Source organism: Stegostoma tigrinum, unplaced genomic scaffold (genome assembly GCF_030684315.1).
Source record: "Stegostoma tigrinum isolate sSteTig4 unplaced genomic scaffold, sSteTig4.hap1 scaffold_55, whole genome shotgun sequence".
NCBI classification, from domain to species: domain Eukaryota; kingdom Metazoa; phylum Chordata; class Chondrichthyes; order Orectolobiformes; family Stegostomatidae; genus Stegostoma; species Stegostoma tigrinum.
The window spans coordinates 1,561,106-1,582,019 of record NW_026728483.1 but is presented as its reverse complement, the minus strand read 5'-3'; the positions used below and the strand labels follow the sequence as shown (position 1 = coordinate 1,582,019).

The window sequence follows — 20,914 nt, the reverse complement described above, 5'->3', positions numbered from 1 at the left end:
ACAGAAGTTAATAAAAGAAAGAAGTGCATTTATGTAGCTCATTTTATGGTCTCAGGCATAAAAAGTACTTTATAGGCAGCTAAACTACCTTTGAAATGTCGTCACTGATGTAGCATAAGAAAACCTGTTGTATTTAAAATAGTCAGAAGTAAAGAAATATGAAATAATAAAGAAAGAAGAAATAGTAAAATAGATATGAAATTATGAATGTAAAGAAATATAAAATCTTCAGCCCTTTGCGAGTGGAGACGTAGAATCAGGAGATGCAGAGTCAGTATGGAGCCTACCAGGGAGGAGGCAATTCTGGATCTGGTGTTGTGCAACGAACCGGATTTGATCAGGGACCTTGAAGTAAAGAAGCCATTAGAGGTAGTGACAATAATATGATAAATTTTAATCAGCAATTTGAGAGGGAGAAGGGAGAATTGGAAGTGTCAGCATTGTAGTTGAAGAAAGGGAACTATGGAGCGATGAGGGAGGAGCTGGCCAAAGTTCAATGGTTCAATACCGTAGCAGGGATGGCAGTGGAACAACAATGGCAGGTATTTCTGGATATAATGCAAAAGGTGCGGGATCAGTTCATTCCAAAGAAAGATCCTAAGGGGAGGCAGGGGCGGCCGTGGCTGACGAGGGAAGTTAAGGACTCTCTAAAGATAAAAGAGAAGTATAACATAGCAAAGATGAGCGGGATGCCGGAGGACTGGGAAGCTTTTAAAGAGCAACAGAAGATCACTAAAAAGGCAATACGCGGAGAAAAAAATGAGGTACGAAGGAAAACTGACCAAAAATATGAAGGAGGATAGTAAGGATAACAAAGTGTGGAGCTGGATGAACACAGCAGGCCAAGCAGCATCTCAGGAGCACAAAAGCTGACGTTTCAGGCCTGGGTGAAGGGTCTAGGCCCGAAACGTCAGCTTTTGTGCTCCTGAGATGCTGCTTGGCCTGCCGTGTTCATCCAGCTCCACATTTTGTTATCTTGGATTCTCCAGCATCTGCAGTTCCAATTATCAAGGAGGATAGTAAAAGGTGTGTTGAAAAAAAATGGTTAAGACTAGAATTGGGCCCTTGAAGACAGAAACAAGTGAATTTATTATGGGGATCAAGGAAATGGCAGAAGAGTTGAGTAGGTACTTTGGAACTGTCTTCACTCGGGAAGACACGAGCAATCCCCCAGATATAATAATGGCTGAAGGACCTAGGGTAATGGATGAATTGAAGGGTATTTATGTGAGGCAAGAAATGGTGTTGGATAGACTGTTGGGTCTGGAGGCTGATAAGTCCCTGGGACCTGATGGTCTGCATCCCAGGGTACTTAAGGAGGTGGCTCTGGAAATCGTGAACGCATTGGTAATCATTTTCCAATGTTCTCTAGATTCAGGATCAGTTCCTGCGGATTGGAGGGTGGCTGATGTTGTCCCACTTTTCAAGAAAGGAGGGAGAGAGAAAACAGGAAATTATAGATCGGACGTCAGTGGTGGGAACGATGCTGGAGTGAATTATAAAAGATGAAATTACAACTCATTTGGATAGCCGTAACAGGATAGGTCAGAGTCAGCAGGAATTACGAAGGGGAAATTGTGCCTGACTGATCTTCTGGAATTTTTTGAGGATATAACTGTGAAGATGGACAAGGGAGAGCCAGTGGATGGGGTGGACCAGGACTTTCAGAAAGCCTTTGATAAAGCCCCACAGAGGAGATTCGTGAGCAAAATTAGGGCACATGGTATTTGGGGCAAAATACTGACTTGGATTGAAAATTGGCTATCTGACAGGAAGCAGAGAGTCGTGATAAACGGGTCCCTTTCGGAATGGCAGGCGGTGACCAGTGGGCTACCACAAGGTTCAGTGCTGGGACCGCAGCTGTTTACAATATACATTAATGATACAGATGAAGGCACTAAAAGTAATATTAGCAAATTTGCCAATGACACAAAGCTGGGTGGCAGTGTGAAATGTGAGGAGGATGTTATGAGAATACAGGGTGACTTGGACAGGCTAGCGGAGTGGACGGATGCATGGCGGACGCTGTTTCATGTGGATAAATGTGTGGTTATCCATTTTGGTGACAAGAACAGGAAGGCAGATTACTATCTAAATGGAGTCAGGTTAGGTCAAGGGGGAAGTACAACAAGATCTAGGTGTTCTTGTACATAAGTCAATGAAAGCGAGCATGCAGGTACAGCAGGCAGTGAAGAAAGCTAATGGCATGCTGGCCTTCATAACAAGAGGAATTGAGTATAGGAGCAAAGAGGTCCTTCTGCAGCTGTACAGGGACCTGGCTTAGAAGGATGAGAGGGTGTCTGATTGAGACGTATAAGATTGTTAAAGGATTGGATACTCTGGAGGTAGGAAGCATGTTTCCGCTGATGTGTGAGTCCAGAACCAGAGGACACAGTTTAAAAATAAGGGGTAGGGCATTTAGAACAGAGTTGAGGGAAAACTTCTTCACCCAGAGAGCAGTGGATGTATGGAATGCTCTGCCCCAGAAGGCAGTGGAGGCCAAGTCTCTGGATAGTTTCAAGAAAGAGATGGATAGAGCTCTTAAAGACAGTGGAATCGAGGGTTATGGGGATAAGGCAGGGACAGGATACTGATTGTGGATGATCAACCATGATTATAATGAATGGTGGTGCTGGCTCGAAGGGCCGAATGGCCTACTTCTGCACCTGTTGTCTATTGTAAAAGTTAATTGTATAAGAATGATTAAGACGGTCCCATATTTCTGGTGTTGGCAGCTTGTTCAGATAGGGAAAGCAAGGTTGATCTTGATTCTGCTCCTGTTTGTTACACAGAAGCCTCTTCGAGCAACAATTCTTGCATGTTGATGGGACGTTGAAACGCAGGTAGATTATCATGATCACTTGTTGAAAATGGATAGCAGCTAGTAGTTCTCTTTCCTCTCAACCAGTGACCAGTAGGCAATGGTCAAACAACACCTAACCCAGAGGTCACAAGTTCCCCTGAGACATGATGTCAGTTGAGTCTCATGAATAACTACCTGCAGATGAGTTATCTGTAGATAAAGCATGGTATTAAATCTCACATATACTGCTCTCAACCATTTTATTCGAAGTGTTTATCACTCGTTGCATCGAAACAGATCACACAAACTGAATTGGCATCTGCACAAATACCAACATACAAGTTCCATATAGTGGCATTTTGTTTAAAGTTGTATTTATAAAATGATCGGGTGAAGTATTAATCTTCACAAATCATATTAAGATGCTCCAGAAATCTATGGAAGTGAGAAATTTGTTTTTTGATTCAATACATGTGTGACAAATGACAATTCAAAGAGATCTTTGTTTCAGCTGGAGTGGGTTGCGGAGTCGGCCTCATTCGGGGCATTTAAGTGACTATTAGACAGGCATATGGATGGTCATATAAGATAGGGGTGGAGTTAGATAGACCTGAGGTTTAGGGTAAAAGTTCGGCACAACATTGTGGGCTGAAGGGCCTGTACTGTTCGATGTTCTATGTACCTTACGCTGGATTCAAATAAGTAAAGTCAGTCAGTGACGTTCTGCAACTTCCTTTTCCAGAAGTATGAGTGGAAGAATCAGAGTGCTTTCTTTGAAAATTGGCTTGACGTGACTCTACAAGGGTCATCTGGAGGAAAAATACAAGTGTCAGTACTAAATCTATCATTGCTGATACACATGTAAACTGTAGATTTAACTGTATGTAAACTTTGTTCAACAAACTAGCACACTCAATAAACTGACAAAAATTATACACCAGATGTTTACTGTATTCTCATCATCTTGTGATGTATGGTGAGGATGCAAGTGAAAAGGCACTCTGCCAGTAAGTTTTAATTGAGGCAAAGTTGCCTCATTACTGAAGTCATTTATGCTGTAAATGAGGGAGAACAGTGATGTGTATATCCCAAATAATAAAATGTGAGGCTGGATGAACACAGCAGGCCCAGCAGCATCTCAGGAGCACAAAAGCTGACGTTTCGGGCCTAGACCCTTCATCTGATGAAGGGTCTAGGCCCGAAACGTCAGCTTTTGTTCTCCTGAGATGCTGCTGGGCCTGCTGTGTTCATCCAGCCTCAGATTTTATTATCTTGGATTCTCCAGCATCTGCAGTTCCCATTATCACTGATACAATGTGTATATCCCATGCATTATGTTCCTATTATTGAGTGTGTGTTTTTTGCGTGTGTGGACCTATTGATCAACTGGAATTTTTGATTATTCAGCTCATTCCTGGTACCGCAGGTGCTGTTTAACAAAAGGTTTGCTGTATTAGTATATTTCTGTATTTAGTCACTGCCACATGAGTGTTAAGTCATAACTTGGTCTGTGCAGAATGTGCACAGTGCATTCCTGCAAGATAAATGATGCGCTACATATGTATGATGCGATTGTTTCTCAAAGGCACTAACCTTAGCGGCTGTTTTTGTGACCAATAATGTTTTCATCATTCGCACTGGGAAAAAGATTTGGAAGTGCTGTATGACTCTACTGCTCACTTGCAGAAGTGATAACACTGAATGTGAGGTAATGTTTTTGCCCATTTGTTGTTCTGTTGGTCAGCAATGTATCTCACAAACTAATGGGCATATTTCATTGAAAGCTGGTACGTACGGGTATGGTCCAAGGAAGAACTGATTAGTTTTTGACAGATCCAGATTTATTTCTCTATTTTTTAAAGCAACAGTTAAAATTGGTCGGATAGGCAAATGATCATCTTTCTGGAATATTATTGATTGATTTAGAATGTTGTGGATTGTGTCAGCCCTGATAGTAGAATTTGTCATAACTATCAAAACATGAGCAGATTTTTGAGAGCAGATTATCAAATTGGCCTGAAGCTTTCTCAGTGAGATGGAAGCTTTTAAGAAAAGGATTTATTTTATCGGCCTTGCATTTACAAAGAATCAGTCAAGTGGAGAAATGCCTCAAAGAAAAGCTGTGTAATTATAGTCTCATGGATGTTTTTTGCACAGGAGGAGGCCATGCGGTCCGTAGTTCCTGCACTGCTCAACAAAGATCTGTCTGCATCGAACTCACTTTGGCTCATAGCCCTGGAGCCTACGGCAACACAAGTGAATATCTAAATACTTAAATATTCAGACACTTTCTGAATCAGCCACACTTTCAGTCAGTGAGCTCAGGACTCCCACCACACTGGGAAAATAGGTTCTCCTCAACTCCCCTCTTAGCTTTCTACCTGTGAACTTCAATCTATGCCCCCTGTGTATTGACATGTCTACGAATGGAAAAAGCAGCTTCCAGTTATCCTTTCTATGCCCTTCAAAATCTTAAACATCTTTACCAGTTCCCCTTGTCTGCTTCAATCTTGGCATCGGTCAGATGGGCAGGTCAGTGGCAGATTGATATAGCCTGAAGAAGGATTAAGATAAGAGAGTACTTAATGTGGCAAAGCCTGTCGTGCCCGATGGAGGTCAGCAACGACAGTCAGCAGTGAAGTCCACCGGCAAGGATGGGCGGGCCTTAGCCCAGCGCAGGGGAATACGAACCGTCATGGGGGAAGCCTCGGTCAGAGTGTCTGAAAACTCGTGGCTTAAGAAAGGACTGTAATGTTTGACTTTTTAAACTTTTGTTTTTATTTTTCTACTGTGAAACTAAGAAGACTGTAGTGCTGAACTTTTTAGCGTATTCAATTATTTTTATAACATAGAGCATGGAACGGTACAGCTCAGTACAGGCCCTTCGGCCCACGATGTTGTCCCGAACTATTACCCTCATCCCAAGGTCTGTCTCACCTCCACCACTACCTTATACTGTCATCCATGTACTTGTCTAATGGCCGATTAAATGCCCCTAATGAGGCCGACTCCACTACCCTCTCCGGCTTTGCGTTCCACTCCCCTGCGACTGAGTAAAGAAGGATGGATAAATTTTCTACATTTGCAACTGAAATTTCGTACCAAGGTACTTTGTACCTGAGATGGCACCGTCTGAGGTGGCATTGCACTCCTGTACCCTGTATTGAATATGTGTGATAATAAAACCTAAGTCTAAATCTAATGCATAGCAGGACACTGGGAAGCTGAGAGGAGAAAAGGGATCCTAGGGTGCTAGTTCATAAATTCCTGAAGGGGTCAGGTCAGGCTAGTAAGGGTTGTTACAAAGACATATGGGACATCTCCCTTTATCAGATGGTAAGAGTGGGGAGGTCACTTTGTGCTGTTTAAAAGTTTGGTTCGGCCACAGCTGGAGTTGTGTGTGGCATTTTGGTCACCACCCATCAGGAAGGATGTGATTGCACTGGAGGGAATGAAAAGGATGTTGCATATGTTGGAGCATTTTAGCTGTGAAGAAAGGCTGGAAAAATTCAGATTATTTTCTGTGAAGCAGAGAAGTTTTCGGGGTTGAGTGGAGGTCCTGATAGAGGCATATAAGATTATGAGAGGTAAAGATAGGTTGAGTAGAAAGCATTGTTCCCCTGAGTTAAATCATCAATAACGGTAGGGCATAATGTTAAAGAGAAACACGGGAAATTTAGCGGAGGTTTGAGGAAAATCGTTTTCATCCAGAGTGTGGCAAAGGTCTGGAATGCATTGCCTGGGAGGGAAGTTGAAACAGGAAACCTCACACCCTTTGAAAAGTACTTGGATGAGCACTTGTAATGGCATAATATTTTTGAGAATGGTCTAGTGTGTAAAAATGGGACTAGTATATGTCGCAGTGTGTTTTTAGAGGTACAGCCTTAGTGGGCCGTAGGACCTCTTCTGTACTCTATGATTCCATGAGAACCCCCAGCCCAGGCAGCATCTTGGTTTTTTCAGTAATGTCCAGGATCACACCCTTCATAGTGTGATCCCTTGCCTTGTTAGCCCTCCCGAGTTCGTCAGCTCACACTTTTCCTGGTTGAGTTCCAATTGCTGTGTCCAGCTGACCAGTGTGCTGATCTCCTCCTGAAGTTTATTCTTTCTGTCTGTCAACCAATTTTGGGTCCAGTGTACCACTTTGCCTTTGATCCCATGGCTGTTATTTACATGACCATTCCGTCGATATCCTCCTCACTAAATTAGTCATTCGCTAGCAACACGGTCATACACACTGTGTTTAAGCCAAAATGATGAATCTCGTTGACAAATTTCAAGGGTCCTTGTGGCAAGCCCTGCACAACCCCACTCAAAGCAAACATCCTGTCAAATAGATATCCCTCTACCATCAATCACCCTGTGCTCTCTGCCTCAGCCAGTTTTGGCTCCAGCGTGCCTCTTTGCCTTTGATCCCGTTGACTGTTGCTTTCTTGATCAGTCTGCCAAGGGGGGCTTTACTAAGTCCACATCGAATGCATAAGCTCATCAACACTCCAACATCTCCTCAAAAAAGGATCAAATTTCTGAAACGTGACCTCACCTTAACAAATCCATACTGACTATCCCTGATTAGTTCATGCAAGTACATTCTACCCCTAAGAATGCCTCTTTATAGCTTCTCCAGTGCTGAGATTATTCTGACTGGCCTTTAATTTCCTGGTCTGTTCCTCTCTCCATTTGTTCATCGTAGGACAATGTTCATCGTCCTTCATGACTTCACGTGTGATTGACAAGGGTTTGAAAATTGCTGACAGGGGCCCAAATATCTCCTCCCTCACTTCCCTTGCTCGCTGGTATACATTTCAGTTCGGCCTGTAGATGTATCCACTTTTAAATTTGCTGAACCAGCTGCATCTTCCGATGTCTAAACTTCTGATGTTCCTAGGTCCTCTGCCCTGATATCAATACTTGCAGTGTCCTTTTCCATTGTAAAGATTGACACAAAGTATTCATTGAGGACAGTGCCCATGTTTTCCAGGTCCACACAAAGATTATCTCTGTGAAAAGAACGAGGAGATATCAGAGAGGTTTGAGATTTACAATCAAGAAAGAAATGACTTCCTTGGAGAATCATACAACATACATTGTCCATTAGTGCCAAGAAACAGAAGTTTTTGTTTCCACAGTTGTTTGCAAATAGCCAATCAAGATCATAAAATAATGTTTTAAGATAATTTACAAAGCAAGGCAATTGAGGAAGATATATTGGATGTATTGAACTCTTAACTACCTCCCTTAAGTTTCGGAATATCAAGTTTTTTCTTATGGATAACTTTTGCAGACCTCTTCAAACAAGGAGCTGAACCCACAGAATTATGTGACCAACAAAGCCTGAGCCTTTTGCTTCACAATGCAGTCCAGATCCCTCGGCAGCTGGGTGAGGTACCTTCATTTGGAGGCAGCAACATTGAACCAAGTGTCCGCAGTTGCTTCCAACATGTAAGTGTGCTCTGCGCCACTTCAGAAGGTCAAGCGGGTCTACTTGCCAGTATGAATTTTGTGCTCATTTTCGGTTTGAATTAGTTCCAGAGGCCAACATGTACCACCACTAATCCAAGGCTATCATGTTTATAAATAGTCAATGTTTTTAATCATTAATTTAATAAAAACAATGTCAGAAACCCCAATGATAGTGTATTAGATATGTCTGAGGATAGCGGATGTAAACTTGACATAATTAATCATGCAGCTGATCTTTTATTTTCTTCTAGGGCCAGAACAAACCAGAGATTGATGTTAAACACTTTGTAGAGTGGATGAGATTGGAGCCTCAGTCCATGGTGTGGCTGCCTGTTCGACACCGTGTGGCAGCTGCTGAAACTGCAAAACATCAGGCTAAGTGTAACATCTGCAAAGAGTACCCACTCGTAGGTTTCAGGTGAGATGTGCAAACCAGCAGAAAGTTAGAGGGAGTTAGTTTTTAAAGAAAGCTTTTACTTTAGATGTTCTATTAGAAACTCCATCAGTCAACAACACAACTGAGATCATCACAAAACCCGAACAAATTCATGGACCAGAGAAGTAATTAGGACAAATTAAGTATCAACTTCTTTACCTTAATTTTTTGTGAGAGGTGAGTGCTGTATGCTTTTGGTATTTTGTTCGCAGTTGCATTGATCACAGACACTGTGGCTCAGAACGGATTGTGACTCGACTTCCGGTTGGTTCTGTAATTTGCAATTATTGGGAATTTACAGAAAGGCCTTTTTATTAGTCCTGTAATCAGTGTGTGTGCATCCTATGAAAGTGATTGCTGTGTTGTTGCTAAATGATCGATAAAACTTCTTGTCCACAACTCGTAAATTAAATTGCAGATTTGGACAGGATTTCTAAGGGGTAAATTGAACCTTTTTGGTGAACTATTCTCCTACATTTCTAAGATTGGCCATCTTGGAGAAGGTGCGTGTTACTGCCATTGATCTGATCAAACAACTCTCTGTCTGAGAAGAACTGGAGTGAGAGCCCAACTGTGGATGAAACTATGACTGCCGTAACTAAATCAAGAGCAACAACGACCCGGAGTCAATTGAATTCCATCTGAAGCTTGAGGAATGGTGGCCTAACTCTGAAGGCCAAGATCTGTTAGCTTTTCATGGACTATGAGGAACAGGGCAGGATTTCACAGAATCTTTAAGATGCCATATCCTGTACAAAACTGAAGGAGAAATGTCAGATTGCTCAAAGAACCATGAGATCACCAGCCTTTGCATTGCTGGGAAGATTCTGGCAAGGTTACTTCTGAATAGGTTTATACCACCATGGCAAATGAAAACCTTCCGTGCGAAGGGAACTTTGTGAAAATGTTGGAGAGAGACAGAGCAGGACCAATTTACAATAACGATTCCAGGGTTGAGATATCTCATTATGAAAATTGATTAGAGGAATTGGGACAGCTTTCCTCGAAGATGCTGAGACTTAGAAGAGATTATTTTGAATCTTGCAAAATCATTTGAGGTCTGGTCAGAGTAGACGAGGGGAAGACTTTGCTACTTGTGACAGAATTGAGAATAAGATGCAGAGGTTTGAAGTGATTGACTAAAGAAGTAACTGCAGTGTAAGAAATAGCTTTATCACAGTCTATAGAATGCATTACCTAGAGGAGGCAGTTTCAGTAAAAGATGCAAGAAAGCACTAGTTGATTAATTAAAGAGAAATAATGTGCAGGTTAAGGAAAAGGCACTAATTTGTGATATGTATTTGGAGATCTAGTTCAAACATGATGGACCAAATGGCTTCCTTTTACTGTGATTTGGACTTAAAATTACTTTAAAGTAAAGTGTAATTGGCTCTGGGACACGGCGGAAAAGGGTGAGGTAAACAGGACGTGAGTGATCGCAGACTTGACAGTTCGAGGGACAGATAGGAGATTTTGTAGCCGCAATCAGGAATCCAAACACAAAACTTGCATGAAAGAACAAAGAAGAGGAATAGATTCAGTTGCCCCGAGCGAAGACTGTGACCACACCTTCACCCGCTGTTGGAGAATCTGCCTGATATGAATGAACCAACCACCAATAGGTCCGCAACCAAAAAGCACAACTTTCCTCGCGTGTTCATCCAGTGAGAAGCACCAAGAGGAAGGCAGCCTTTTTCCTACATTTTGTAAGCTTGACCATTTGGGAAGAGAGCCCCCCTTCTCTGACATTCTGTTCTCTAAAGATCAAATGTATTGGTTCCTGATGTTGCGTGAGGCCAGTGAACTTCCACAATTCTACCACACTGTTGCTTCCAAATCTATTTCTTTCCTTACCATCTTCTCATGTTTCATCTTCTCAATCAACCGTCTGTCTGTGTTTCTTCCGAATGTTGTTCAGAAAAGTAATTCCTTTCATCCCTTTAACTTCCAAATTATGTTTGTTCCTCACGGAAACTGGTATTCTGCTTCACTTTATCTATTGCCTTGAAAATTCTGGACTAATCTGTAATTGACAGTGAGTTTCCTGTTAGCAGTGCTATTTACAAGAGGATTAACTGAACTTAACCACTTCAGTGCATAATTTAATATTGGCTTGCATATCTCCAAAAATTTTAAGAGCCTGCTATTTGTACTTTTATGTTGGTTTTCATGGCTATTTAGTTTCTGCTCACACATTTGAGTGCTTGCTGAGTCTCAGAGTTTGGCTTCATGACAGGAATCCTGAAGGCAATATCCTCTGTTTTGCACCATCTCATCGTATTGATGACCTACATTCTGTATGCAGTTCTATCCATTCATCTGTTGATAATTTCACACTACATTGATCAAGTCCTTCCATTTCATGAGAACATTTTCCATTCTTGCAAGGGATTTGGCTATCACTGGTGAAGTTATCATTTGTTGTCCTTCACTAATTGCCGTGGAACTGAGTGGATGGCTGGGAGGGTGGTTCAGAGCTACCTACATTGCTGTGGCTCTGCAGCCACATGTAGTGGTGTAAGGATGATCGAATACTCCCCGAAAGGACATGAGTGAATCGGATGGGTTTTTACCAACATTTGTTGATAGTTTCATGATAGTGTTGCTGGAAATAACTTTTAGTTCTGAGTATTTTTTAATGAAATGTAAATTTGACCAGCTACAGTGTTGGAACATGAACCTACATTCTCCAGAGCATTTAGCTCAATGATATTGCCACTATACCACTGTGACTCAGCCATTATTGCAGTTTATTTCTTCGCTATTTCTTCTCTTTCCCTGGAGTACTTCCCTTCTGCTGTCTGAGCTGAAAATGTGTGTCCTCCTCCTTCAGTGTTGCCTTTACAGCTTCACATGTTACAATCGCTGCTCGTCAGATTTACCTTTTCCAGGAAGATTCTGGCAAGGTTACTTCTAAATAGGTTTATGCCACCGTGGCAGATGAAAACCTTCCATACTATGGGAACGTTGCAGCGCAGAAGCAATTTAAATAATTCCAGGGATGGGATATCCCATTATGAAAATTGACTGGGGGAGTTGGGACAGTTTTCCTCGACTGACCTAGCATTTGCTTCTCCCCACACAATTTTGCCGTTTCTTCAAAATAAAAAAAATACATAATTTAACTACTTAACTTGCATTCCTTGGATGGTTAAAAATATCCAAACAAAAATGAACATTTCTCTTACTTCTTGTTCTTCCTTAATCGGTGCCGCAGCCTCAAACACTTAAATTATGACATCTGCCGAAGCTGTTTCTTTTCGGGACGCACATCCAAGGGGCACAAGTTACATTACCCAATGGTGGAGTACTGCACTTCAGTGAGTAATACATTGTTCCACTTGATAGAATTATTCCGATCTGTGGAAACTTAGGGATTTAACCATTTAAATACAATCTGCCCTCAAAGTTGAAGTAGTTTGCTAAAATGATAAAAGGCCAACAGCTTAAATCAGGCTTCAATACCAGAAATACAATGTTGTGCAGAAGCTCTTTGAGGTCAAGTTGAGGCTCACGCCCACTCTTTTCTCCAGCTTTGTCACCACCATTCTTAATCTCATCAAGAACAAGCTTCTCAGTGGCCTGGACAGGATGGATGGAAAACCTTTTCACCTCAACCAGTTAAAATCACCGAAGAAAATGACACTGACCTCGCTTATGGAGCTTCAGTATGTGGTTCACAACGTCATTTCCGCTCGCAGAAGTCTTCAAATCTCCCTTAAGGCCTTTGCAGAAGTATACTGAAGAATTAGCCTCAACCTTAAATTTGCCACCCAGGTTGATGGGGTTGTTAGGAAGGCATACCGTGTGTTAGGCTTCATTGGTAGAGGGATTGAGTTTCGGAGCCATGAGGGCATGTTGCAGCTGTACAAAACTCTGGTGCAGCCGCACTCGGAGTATTACGTACAGTTCTGGTCGCCGCATCATAGGAAGGATGTGGAAGCGTTGGAAAGGGTGCAGAGGAGATTTACCAGGATGTTGCCTGGTATGGAGGGAAGGCGTTATGAGGAAAGGCTGAGGGACTTGAGGCTGTTTTCGTTCGAGAGAAGAAGATTAAGAGGCGACTTAATAGAACCATACAAGATGATCAGAGCATGAGATAGGGTGGACAGTGAGAGTCGTTTGGCTCGGATGGCCATGTTTGACACGGTGGGGCATAGCTTTAAATTGAGGGGTGATAGATATAGGACAGAAGCCAGAGGTAGGTTCTTTACTCAGAGAGTAGTAACGGCATGGAATGCCCTGCCTGCAACAGTAGTAGACTTGCCAACTTGAAGGGCATTTAAATGGTCGTTGGATAAACATATGGATGATAATGGAATAGTGTAGTTTTGATGGGCTTCAGGTTGGTTTCACAACATCAAGGCCGAAAGGGCCTGTACTGCGCTGTTATGTTCTGTGTTCGAACCTCAAGATGACTCAAATCCTTTACCAATCTGTCAAGTTGTGGCCCATCTTTTCATCAAAATTAATAGAGAAATCCTCCCAAATGTAGAACATTTCCCTTAGATGGGACGCTCTCTCTCTTTTAAGGCTGACATCGATACAGAGATTCTAACATTACGTCCAATCTGCGAGTGGCACCTTTGGACTCCAGAGGATGAGAATGCACAATTGTGACATCTGTGCTGATCGCAAGATCCTTGAGTTCAAGGCATGCATCGTTCAGCCTCTTCTATATGACTGTGAAACCTGGATAACATAGAGCTGCCACTTCAAGACCCTTTCAGCACAGTTTTGTCATGGATTCTCCACATCAGCTAGGAGGAAAAACCTCCTAGCATCAGCATTGATGCCATGATGATTTGAAACAAACCCCATTGGGCTGGCCATGTACTTTGGATGCCTAAGTTATGACTACCAAAGTAAATTTTTGCCAACTCAAGGAAGGCATCTGATCAAGAAGTAAAAGGAAGCATTTCAAAGACCTTGAAATGTTCCTTCAAGAAATACTACATCGAGGTCAAAGTATGGGATATCCCCATTCAGAAGAAACCAACTTGGTGAATCTCCTGTATGAAGGCACATAATTCTTCAACAGCACCAGACAAGAAGTTGAAGTGTGGGAAAGGAACTGGAGAAAGGAATGCTGGTGTTCTCAAGGCCAAGACCACTTCCATCACACTGAAAGACCTCCTAAACATGTGGTCAGATATGTGGCTCTAGTTGAGGCTAATCAACCCGCACAGAGCTCATGACCTGTGATATGGAATTTCCAAGCTGGGCAATCATACTCATCAGCCAGTGATGGCTCTTAATATTGTGCAGAATGTGATTTGATCACAAATGAGTACTGTGTGTAGCTTTGAGCATTGCCACAGAAAGACCAGGTTTTATAGAATAATCAGAATGGTGCTGCATGAGAAACTGGAATTAGGAGGAGATAGGTGATACTTAATTGTTATTTGTTTCTGGGCCATTGGCATCGCTAACTGGGCCAGCATTTACTTCCCATCCTTAGTTACCCTTGTAATTGGTGAATCAATGTAGCCCATGTGCTGTAGGTAGACTCAGTCAGTCAGGGGAGAATTTCCAGGACTTTGACCCAGTGGTAGTGAAAGAACAGCAATATATTTCCAAGTTGAGATGGTGAGTGGCTTAGACAGGGTGTTGTAGGTGGTGCTGTTCCCATATATCTGTTACGCTTGCCCTTGTAGATGAAATTTGTCATAGGTTTGGAAAGTCCTGTCTCAGGATCTTTTGCAGATTTCTCAGTGCATCTCATAGATGGTGCACGCTGCTGCTATTGAGCACTGCAGGGAGGAGGCTGCTTTTTCCTGGATGGTGTCGAACTTCTTGAGTGCTTTCGCAGCTGCACCCATCTAGGCAAGTGGGGATTATTCCAACATTCTTCTGACTTGTTCCATGTAGCTGGTGGACAGGCTTGGGGAATCAGGAGGTGAGTCACTTGATGCAGTAATCGGAGCTTTGGGCCTGCTCTAGTAGCCACTGCATTTAAATAGGAAGTCCAGTTGAATTTCTGTTCAGTGGTAAAACCCGGGATTTTGATAGCGGACAATTCAGTGATGGTGACACCTTTGAATGTCAAGGGACAATTTATGGATTTTCTCTTCCTGGAGATGGTCATTACCTGGTATTTGTGCAGTATAAATGCGACTTGCCAATTACCAGCCCAAGCCGAGACATCGTTCTGGCCTTGTTGCATTTGGACATGGACAGATTCAGTATCTGAGGAGTGGTGAATGATGCTGAATATTCTGCTATCCCTGGTGAACATCCCCACTTCTGAGCTTATGATGGAGAGATGATGGGATAAATCAGCTGAAGATGGTTAGGCTTCGGACTGTACCCTCAGGACCTCCTGCAGGTGACCTCTAACAACCAAAATGCCAATCATGAGAGGCGATGACCTAATGGTATTATGACTAGACTATTAATCCAAACACTCAGGTAATGTTCTGAGGACCTGGTTCAAATTCCACCATGGCACATAATGGAATTTAAATTCAATGAAAATCTGGAATTAAGCGTCTAATGATGATCGTAAATCCATTGCCAATTGTCGGAAAACCCCATCTGATTCACTTATGTTCTTTAGGGAAGGAAACTGCGTGGCCTGCTGTGGCCTACATGGAACTCCAAATATCAGTTGGGCAATTTGGGATGGGCAATAAAAGCTGGTCTAACCAGCAATTACCTCTTTCCGATTCAAGAATGAAAAAATATCGTCCTCTGTACAGATATTATTCCAACCAGTGGTGAGTTTCTGCTGGATTCCCACCAGCTCCAGTTATGCGAGCGCTCTTTGATGCCACACTCGGTCAAATGTAGCCATCCTTAGCTCACCTCGGGAATTCAACTCTTTTGACCATGTTTGAACAAAAGCTGTAATGAAGTCAGGAGCTGATGAGGTGGCAGAATTGAGGATCTTCTACAGGGATCCGAGGGATGTGGCATATCGAGATTTCCAGAAAGAATTTGACCAGTTGCTGCATAAAAAAGTGAACCAGAAGGTTAGATCCAAGGGGATTAAGGGTAGAATATTGGTTTGAATAAAGGGCTGGCGAACTGACAGAAAGCTGAGTGTCAGGATAAATGAGTCTTTGCCTGGATGGTGAATTGTTACTGGTGGGTTGCTGCGGGGTTCAGGTCTCTGACCTGAACTATTTGTAACGTATACAAATGATATGTAAGCAGAGACAAAATGTAACATAACAGAATGCGTGGATGATTCTGAAAGAGATGGGAAAACAGCCTGTGATGTGAAATAAAACAGAGACAGCTGAATATTGACAGGCGAGGAGAATGGACCAGAATCTGGCAGGTGGTTAATGTGCATAAGCACAAGGCTTGCCTATTTTGTCCATGAAAAAAAGGGCGAATTTTTATTTAAATGGAGGGAAGGTTCAAAGTGTGTCAGTGCAGAGTTGTCTGGCTGTCTTTGTAGCTGAAAGTGGGTATGCAGGAAGAGCATAGCATAAGAAAGGCAGATGGAACTCTGGCATTTATCACCAAAGGACTGGATCATTAAAGTAACACAGTGTTTTTCCGAACACATTGGGTGTTGGTGAGACCAAAGTATTGTGTCCAGTTTTGATCCCCTTACTGAGGATGGATACATCTGCACTGGAGGCAGTTCAGAGGAGGTTGGACTGATTGATTCCCGGGATGAAAGGGCTGTCATATGAGAAGTTGCTGAGTAGCTTGTGCCTGTACTTGCTGGTGTTCGAGAGAGTGAGGGGGTGGTTCTGATTGAGGTATATAAAATAGTAAAGGGGATTGAAAAGATGGGCATTGAGCACATGTTCGCCATTGTGGGACAGTCTCAAACAAGAAGCTGTAGCTATCGAGTGAGAGATGGAATGTTCAAAATGGAGATGAGGAGAGAGTTGTGAATCTGTGGAATTCATTGCCCCTGAATGCAATGGAGGCAGCACCAATCGACCGATTCAAGAAAGAAATAGATATGTTTCTGATGAAAAATAGGGAGAAAGGGCCATGGGGAGCAGGCAGGAGAGTGGAGTTGAGATCAGGAAAGGATCAGCAACCACGGCTAACAAGATAAGTCAGGGACAGGATGAAAGCAAAAGAAAAAGCATAAAATGTGTTGTGGTTAGTGGGAAGCCAGTGGATTGGGAAGCCTTTCGAAAACTAGCGGCGGACATGTAAAAAGGCAATAAGGGGGAAGATGATGAAATTTGAGGGCAATATTAATGAGGGTAATATGGAAAAAAATTGCATGAGTTTTTTTCAGCTAGAAAAGGTATGAGAAAGGCAAGAGTACAAATAAAGAGAACAAAGAAAATTACAGCACAGGAACAGGCCCTTCGGCCCTCCGAGCCTGCTCCGATCGAGATCCTCTGTCTAACCTGTCACCTATTTTCTAAGGGTCTGTGTCCATTTGCTCCCTGCCTATCCATGTACCTGTCCATAAGACCATAAGACATAGGAGTGGAAGTAAGGCCATTCGGCCCATCAAGTCCACTCCGCCATTTCAGTCATGGCTGATGGGCATTTCAACACCACTTGCCTGCACTCTCCCCATAGCCCTTGATTCCTTTTGAGATCAAGAATTTGTCGATGTCTGCCTTGAAGGCATCCAACGTCCCGGCCTCCATGCACTCTGCGGCAATGAATTCCACAAGACCACCACTCTCTGGCTGAAGAAATGTCGTCTCATTTCAGTTTTAAATTTACCCCCTCTAATTTTAAGGCTGTGCCCACGTGTCCAAGTCTCCCCGCCTAGCGGAAACAACTTCCTAGCGTCCACTCCTTCTAAACCATACATTATCTTGCAAGTTTCTATTAGATCTCCCCTCAACCTTCCAAACTCTAACGAGGACTATCCCAGGATCCTTAGCCGTTCATCATACGTTAAACCTACCATTCCAGGGATCATCCGTGTGAATCTCCGCCGGACATGCTCCAGGGCTAGTATGTCCGTCCTGAGGTTCAAAATTGGACACAGTATTCTAAATGGGGCCTAACTAGAGCCTTCTAAAGCCTCAGAAGCACATCGCTGCTTTTATATTCCAACTCTCTTGAGATAAACAACAACATTACGTTCGCTTTCTTAATTACGGACTCGACCTTCAAGTTAACTTGTAGACAATCCTGGACCAACACTTCCAGATCCCTTGGCACTTCTGACTTGCGAATTTTCTCACCATTTAGAAAATAGTCCATGCCTGTATTCTTTTTTCCAAAGTGCAAAACCTCACATTTACTCACATTGAATTTCATCAGCCATTTCCTGGGTCACTCTCCTAAACTGTCTACATCTTTCTGCAGCTTCCCCACCTCCTCAGTACGACCTGACTGTCCACCTATCTTCGTATCATCGGCAAACTTCGCCAGAATGCCCGCAGTCCCTTCATCCAGATCATTAATGTATAAGGTGAACAGATGTGGCCCCAACACTGAACCCTGCGGGACACCGCTCGTCACCGGTTGCCATTCTGAAAAAGAGCCTTTTATCCCAACTCTCTGCCTTCTGTCAGACAGCCAGTCCTCAATCCAAGCCAGTAGCTTACCTTGAACACCATGGGCCCTCACCTTGCTCAGCAGCGTCCTGTGAGGCACTGTATCAAAGGCCTTTTGGAAGTCTAGATAGATAACATCTACTGGGATTCCCTGGTTTAACATACTTGTTACCTCTTCAAAGAATTCTAATAGGCACGACGTCCCCTGACTAAATCCATGCTGACTTGTTTTAATCTGACCCTGCACTTCCAGGAATTTAGAAATCTCATCCTTGACAATGGATTCTAGAATTTTACCAACTACTGAGGTTAGGCTAATCGGCCTGTAATTTTCCATCTTTTGCCTTGATCCTTTCTTAAACAAGTGAGTTACAACAGCAATTTTCCAATCATCTGGGACTTTCCCTGACTCCAGTGACTTTTGAAAGATCACGACCAATGCCTCCGCGATTTCCTCAGCCACCTCCCACAGAACTCTAGGATGTAGCCCATCGGGGCCAGGGGATTTATCAATTTTTAGACCCTTTAGGTTTTCTAGCACTTTCTCTTTTGAAATGCCTACCGTACTCAACTCTGCCCCCTGACTCTCCCTAATTGTTGGCATACTACTCATGTCTTCCACTGTGAAGACTGACGCAAAGTACTTATTGAGTTCTTCAGCTATTCCCTGATCTCCCATTACTAGCCTTCCAGCATCAATTTGGAGCGGCCCAATATCTACTTTGGCCTCTCATTTGTTTCTTGTGTATTGAATGAAGCTTTGACTATCATTTCTAATATTACTAGCTAGCCTACCTTCAAAATGATCTTCTCCTTCCTTGTTGCTCTCTTTGTTATCCTCTGTCTGTTTTAGTAGCCTTCCCAATCTTCTGATTTCCCAGTGCTCTTGGCCACTTTATAGGCTGTCTCTTTTACTTTGATATATTTCCTGACTTCCTTTGTCAGCCATGGCTGTCTAATCCCACCCCAGATAATCTTTGTTTTCTTTGGCATGAACCTCTGTACTCTGTCCTCAGTAACACGTATAAACTCCTGCCATTGTTGGTCTACTGTCTTCCCCGCTAGGCTCTGCTTCCAGTCGATCTTCGTCAATTCCCCTCTCATGCCCCTGTAATTACCTTTATTTAACTGGAATACCATTCCATCCGATTTTGCCTTCTCTCTTTCAAACTGCAGACCGAACTCTCCCATATTATGATCACTGCCTCCTAAGTGTTCCCTTACTTTAAGATCTTTTATAAAGTCTGGCTCAGTGCATAGCACCAAGTCCAGAATAGCCTGTTCCCTTCTGGGCTCCATCACAAGCTGTTCCAAAAAGCCATCCTGCAAACATTCCATGAACTCTTTTTCTTTGGATCTACCAGCAACATTATTCACCCAATCCACCTGCATGTTGAAGTCCCCCATGATCACCGTGACCTTGCCTTTCTGACGTGCCCTATTTATTTCTTGGTGCATCTTGCGCCCCTCATCCTGATCACTGTTAGGAGGTGTGTACATAACTCCCATTATAGTTTTTTTTGCCTTTGTGGTTCCTCAATTCCACCCACATAGACTCCACATCTTCTGACCCTATGTCATTTAGTGCCGTAGATCTCATTCCATTCTTAACGAACAAGGGAACCCCACCCGCTCTGCCCACCTCCCTCTCTTTTCGATATGTTGTGAATCCTTGGATGTTTAACTGCCAGTCCTGAGCTCCCTGCAACCATGTCTCTGTGCTGCCTACCACATCATAATCATTCAAGAGGATTTGTGCTGTTAATTCATCTACTTTGTTGCGAATGCTAAGAGCATTTAGATGAAGTGTCTTAATGCAAGCTTTCTTATCAATATGAGAGAGGTTGGACATGCCAAGATGCCTTAAGTTATCCTTCCTTTTTGCTGTATTCCTAGTCTGCCTCGAGCTTAAATCCTCCTGTACACATGCTATCCTGTTGCTTATCTTTCCATTTAACTCCATACTCCCTGCCTCTTTCACTTTCCCTTCCCCCCGACTCACGAGTTTAAAGTCTGACTGACCACCCTATTCATCTTTTTTGCTAGAACACTGGTTCCAGATCGGTTCAGGTGGAGACTGTCCCGATGGTACAGATCCCCCCCGGTTCCAAAACTGATGCCAATGCCCCATGAAATGGAATCCCTCTTTCCCACACCAATTCCTTCGCCACATGTTTACTTCCCTAACTTTCTTTTCCCTATGCCAATTGGCACGTGGCTCGGGCAGTAATCCAGAGATTATAACCCTTGAGGACCTGTACTTCAATTTCTTTCCTCGTGTTTCATAATCCCTGAGCAGGACCTCTACCCGAGCTTTGCCTATGATGTTAGTCCCAACGTGGACCACAACAACCGGATCTTCCCCCTCCTGCTCCAATATCCTTTCAACCCGGTCGGAGATGTCTCGCACCCTGGCACCGGGCAGGCAACACACCGTGAGGGACGCCCGATGCAGCTTGCACAGGATACTATCTGTCCCTCTAATTATAGAATCCCTGATAACAACTACCTGTCTTTTTGCTCCCCCCCTCTTGAATGACCTTGTGCGCCACGGTGCCATGGTCAGCTGGCTCATCCTGTCCACAGTCCTTTTCCTCAACCGTACAGGGAGCAACAATCTCATACCTGTTGCAGGTATCTGTCCAGATATATCTGAAAAGACGCTAATGTGTCTGCGTCTACCAGCTCCGCTGGCACCGCGTTCCAGGCACCCACCACCCTCTGTGTATAGAACTTTCCACGCCTATCTCCCTTAAACTTTCCTCCTCT

The 20,914-nt window shown here is 43.2% G+C and overlaps 1 protein-coding gene across 3 annotated transcripts in view; it reads left to right on the top strand.

Annotated features, from left to right (window-relative positions):
* LOC132208866 (utrophin-like) overlaps window positions 1-20,914 on the top strand; it is a 249,157-nt gene that overhangs the window by 211,378 nt on the left and 16,865 nt on the right. For 2 of the 3 annotated variants that reach the window (XR_009444974.1, XM_059644178.1), the window contains 2 exons: window positions 8,088-8,245; window positions 8,518-8,684. The exons of the other annotated variant lie outside the window; for it this stretch is intronic. Coding sequence is in view for 1 of the 2 variants with exons in the window: in XM_059644178.1 (XP_059500161.1) it covers window positions 8,088-8,245; window positions 8,518-8,684 (325 nt within the window). In the remaining variant the exon portion in view is untranslated. The remainder of the gene's footprint in view (window positions 1-8,087; window positions 8,246-8,517; window positions 8,685-20,914) is intronic. 3 annotated transcript variants of the gene reach the window in all.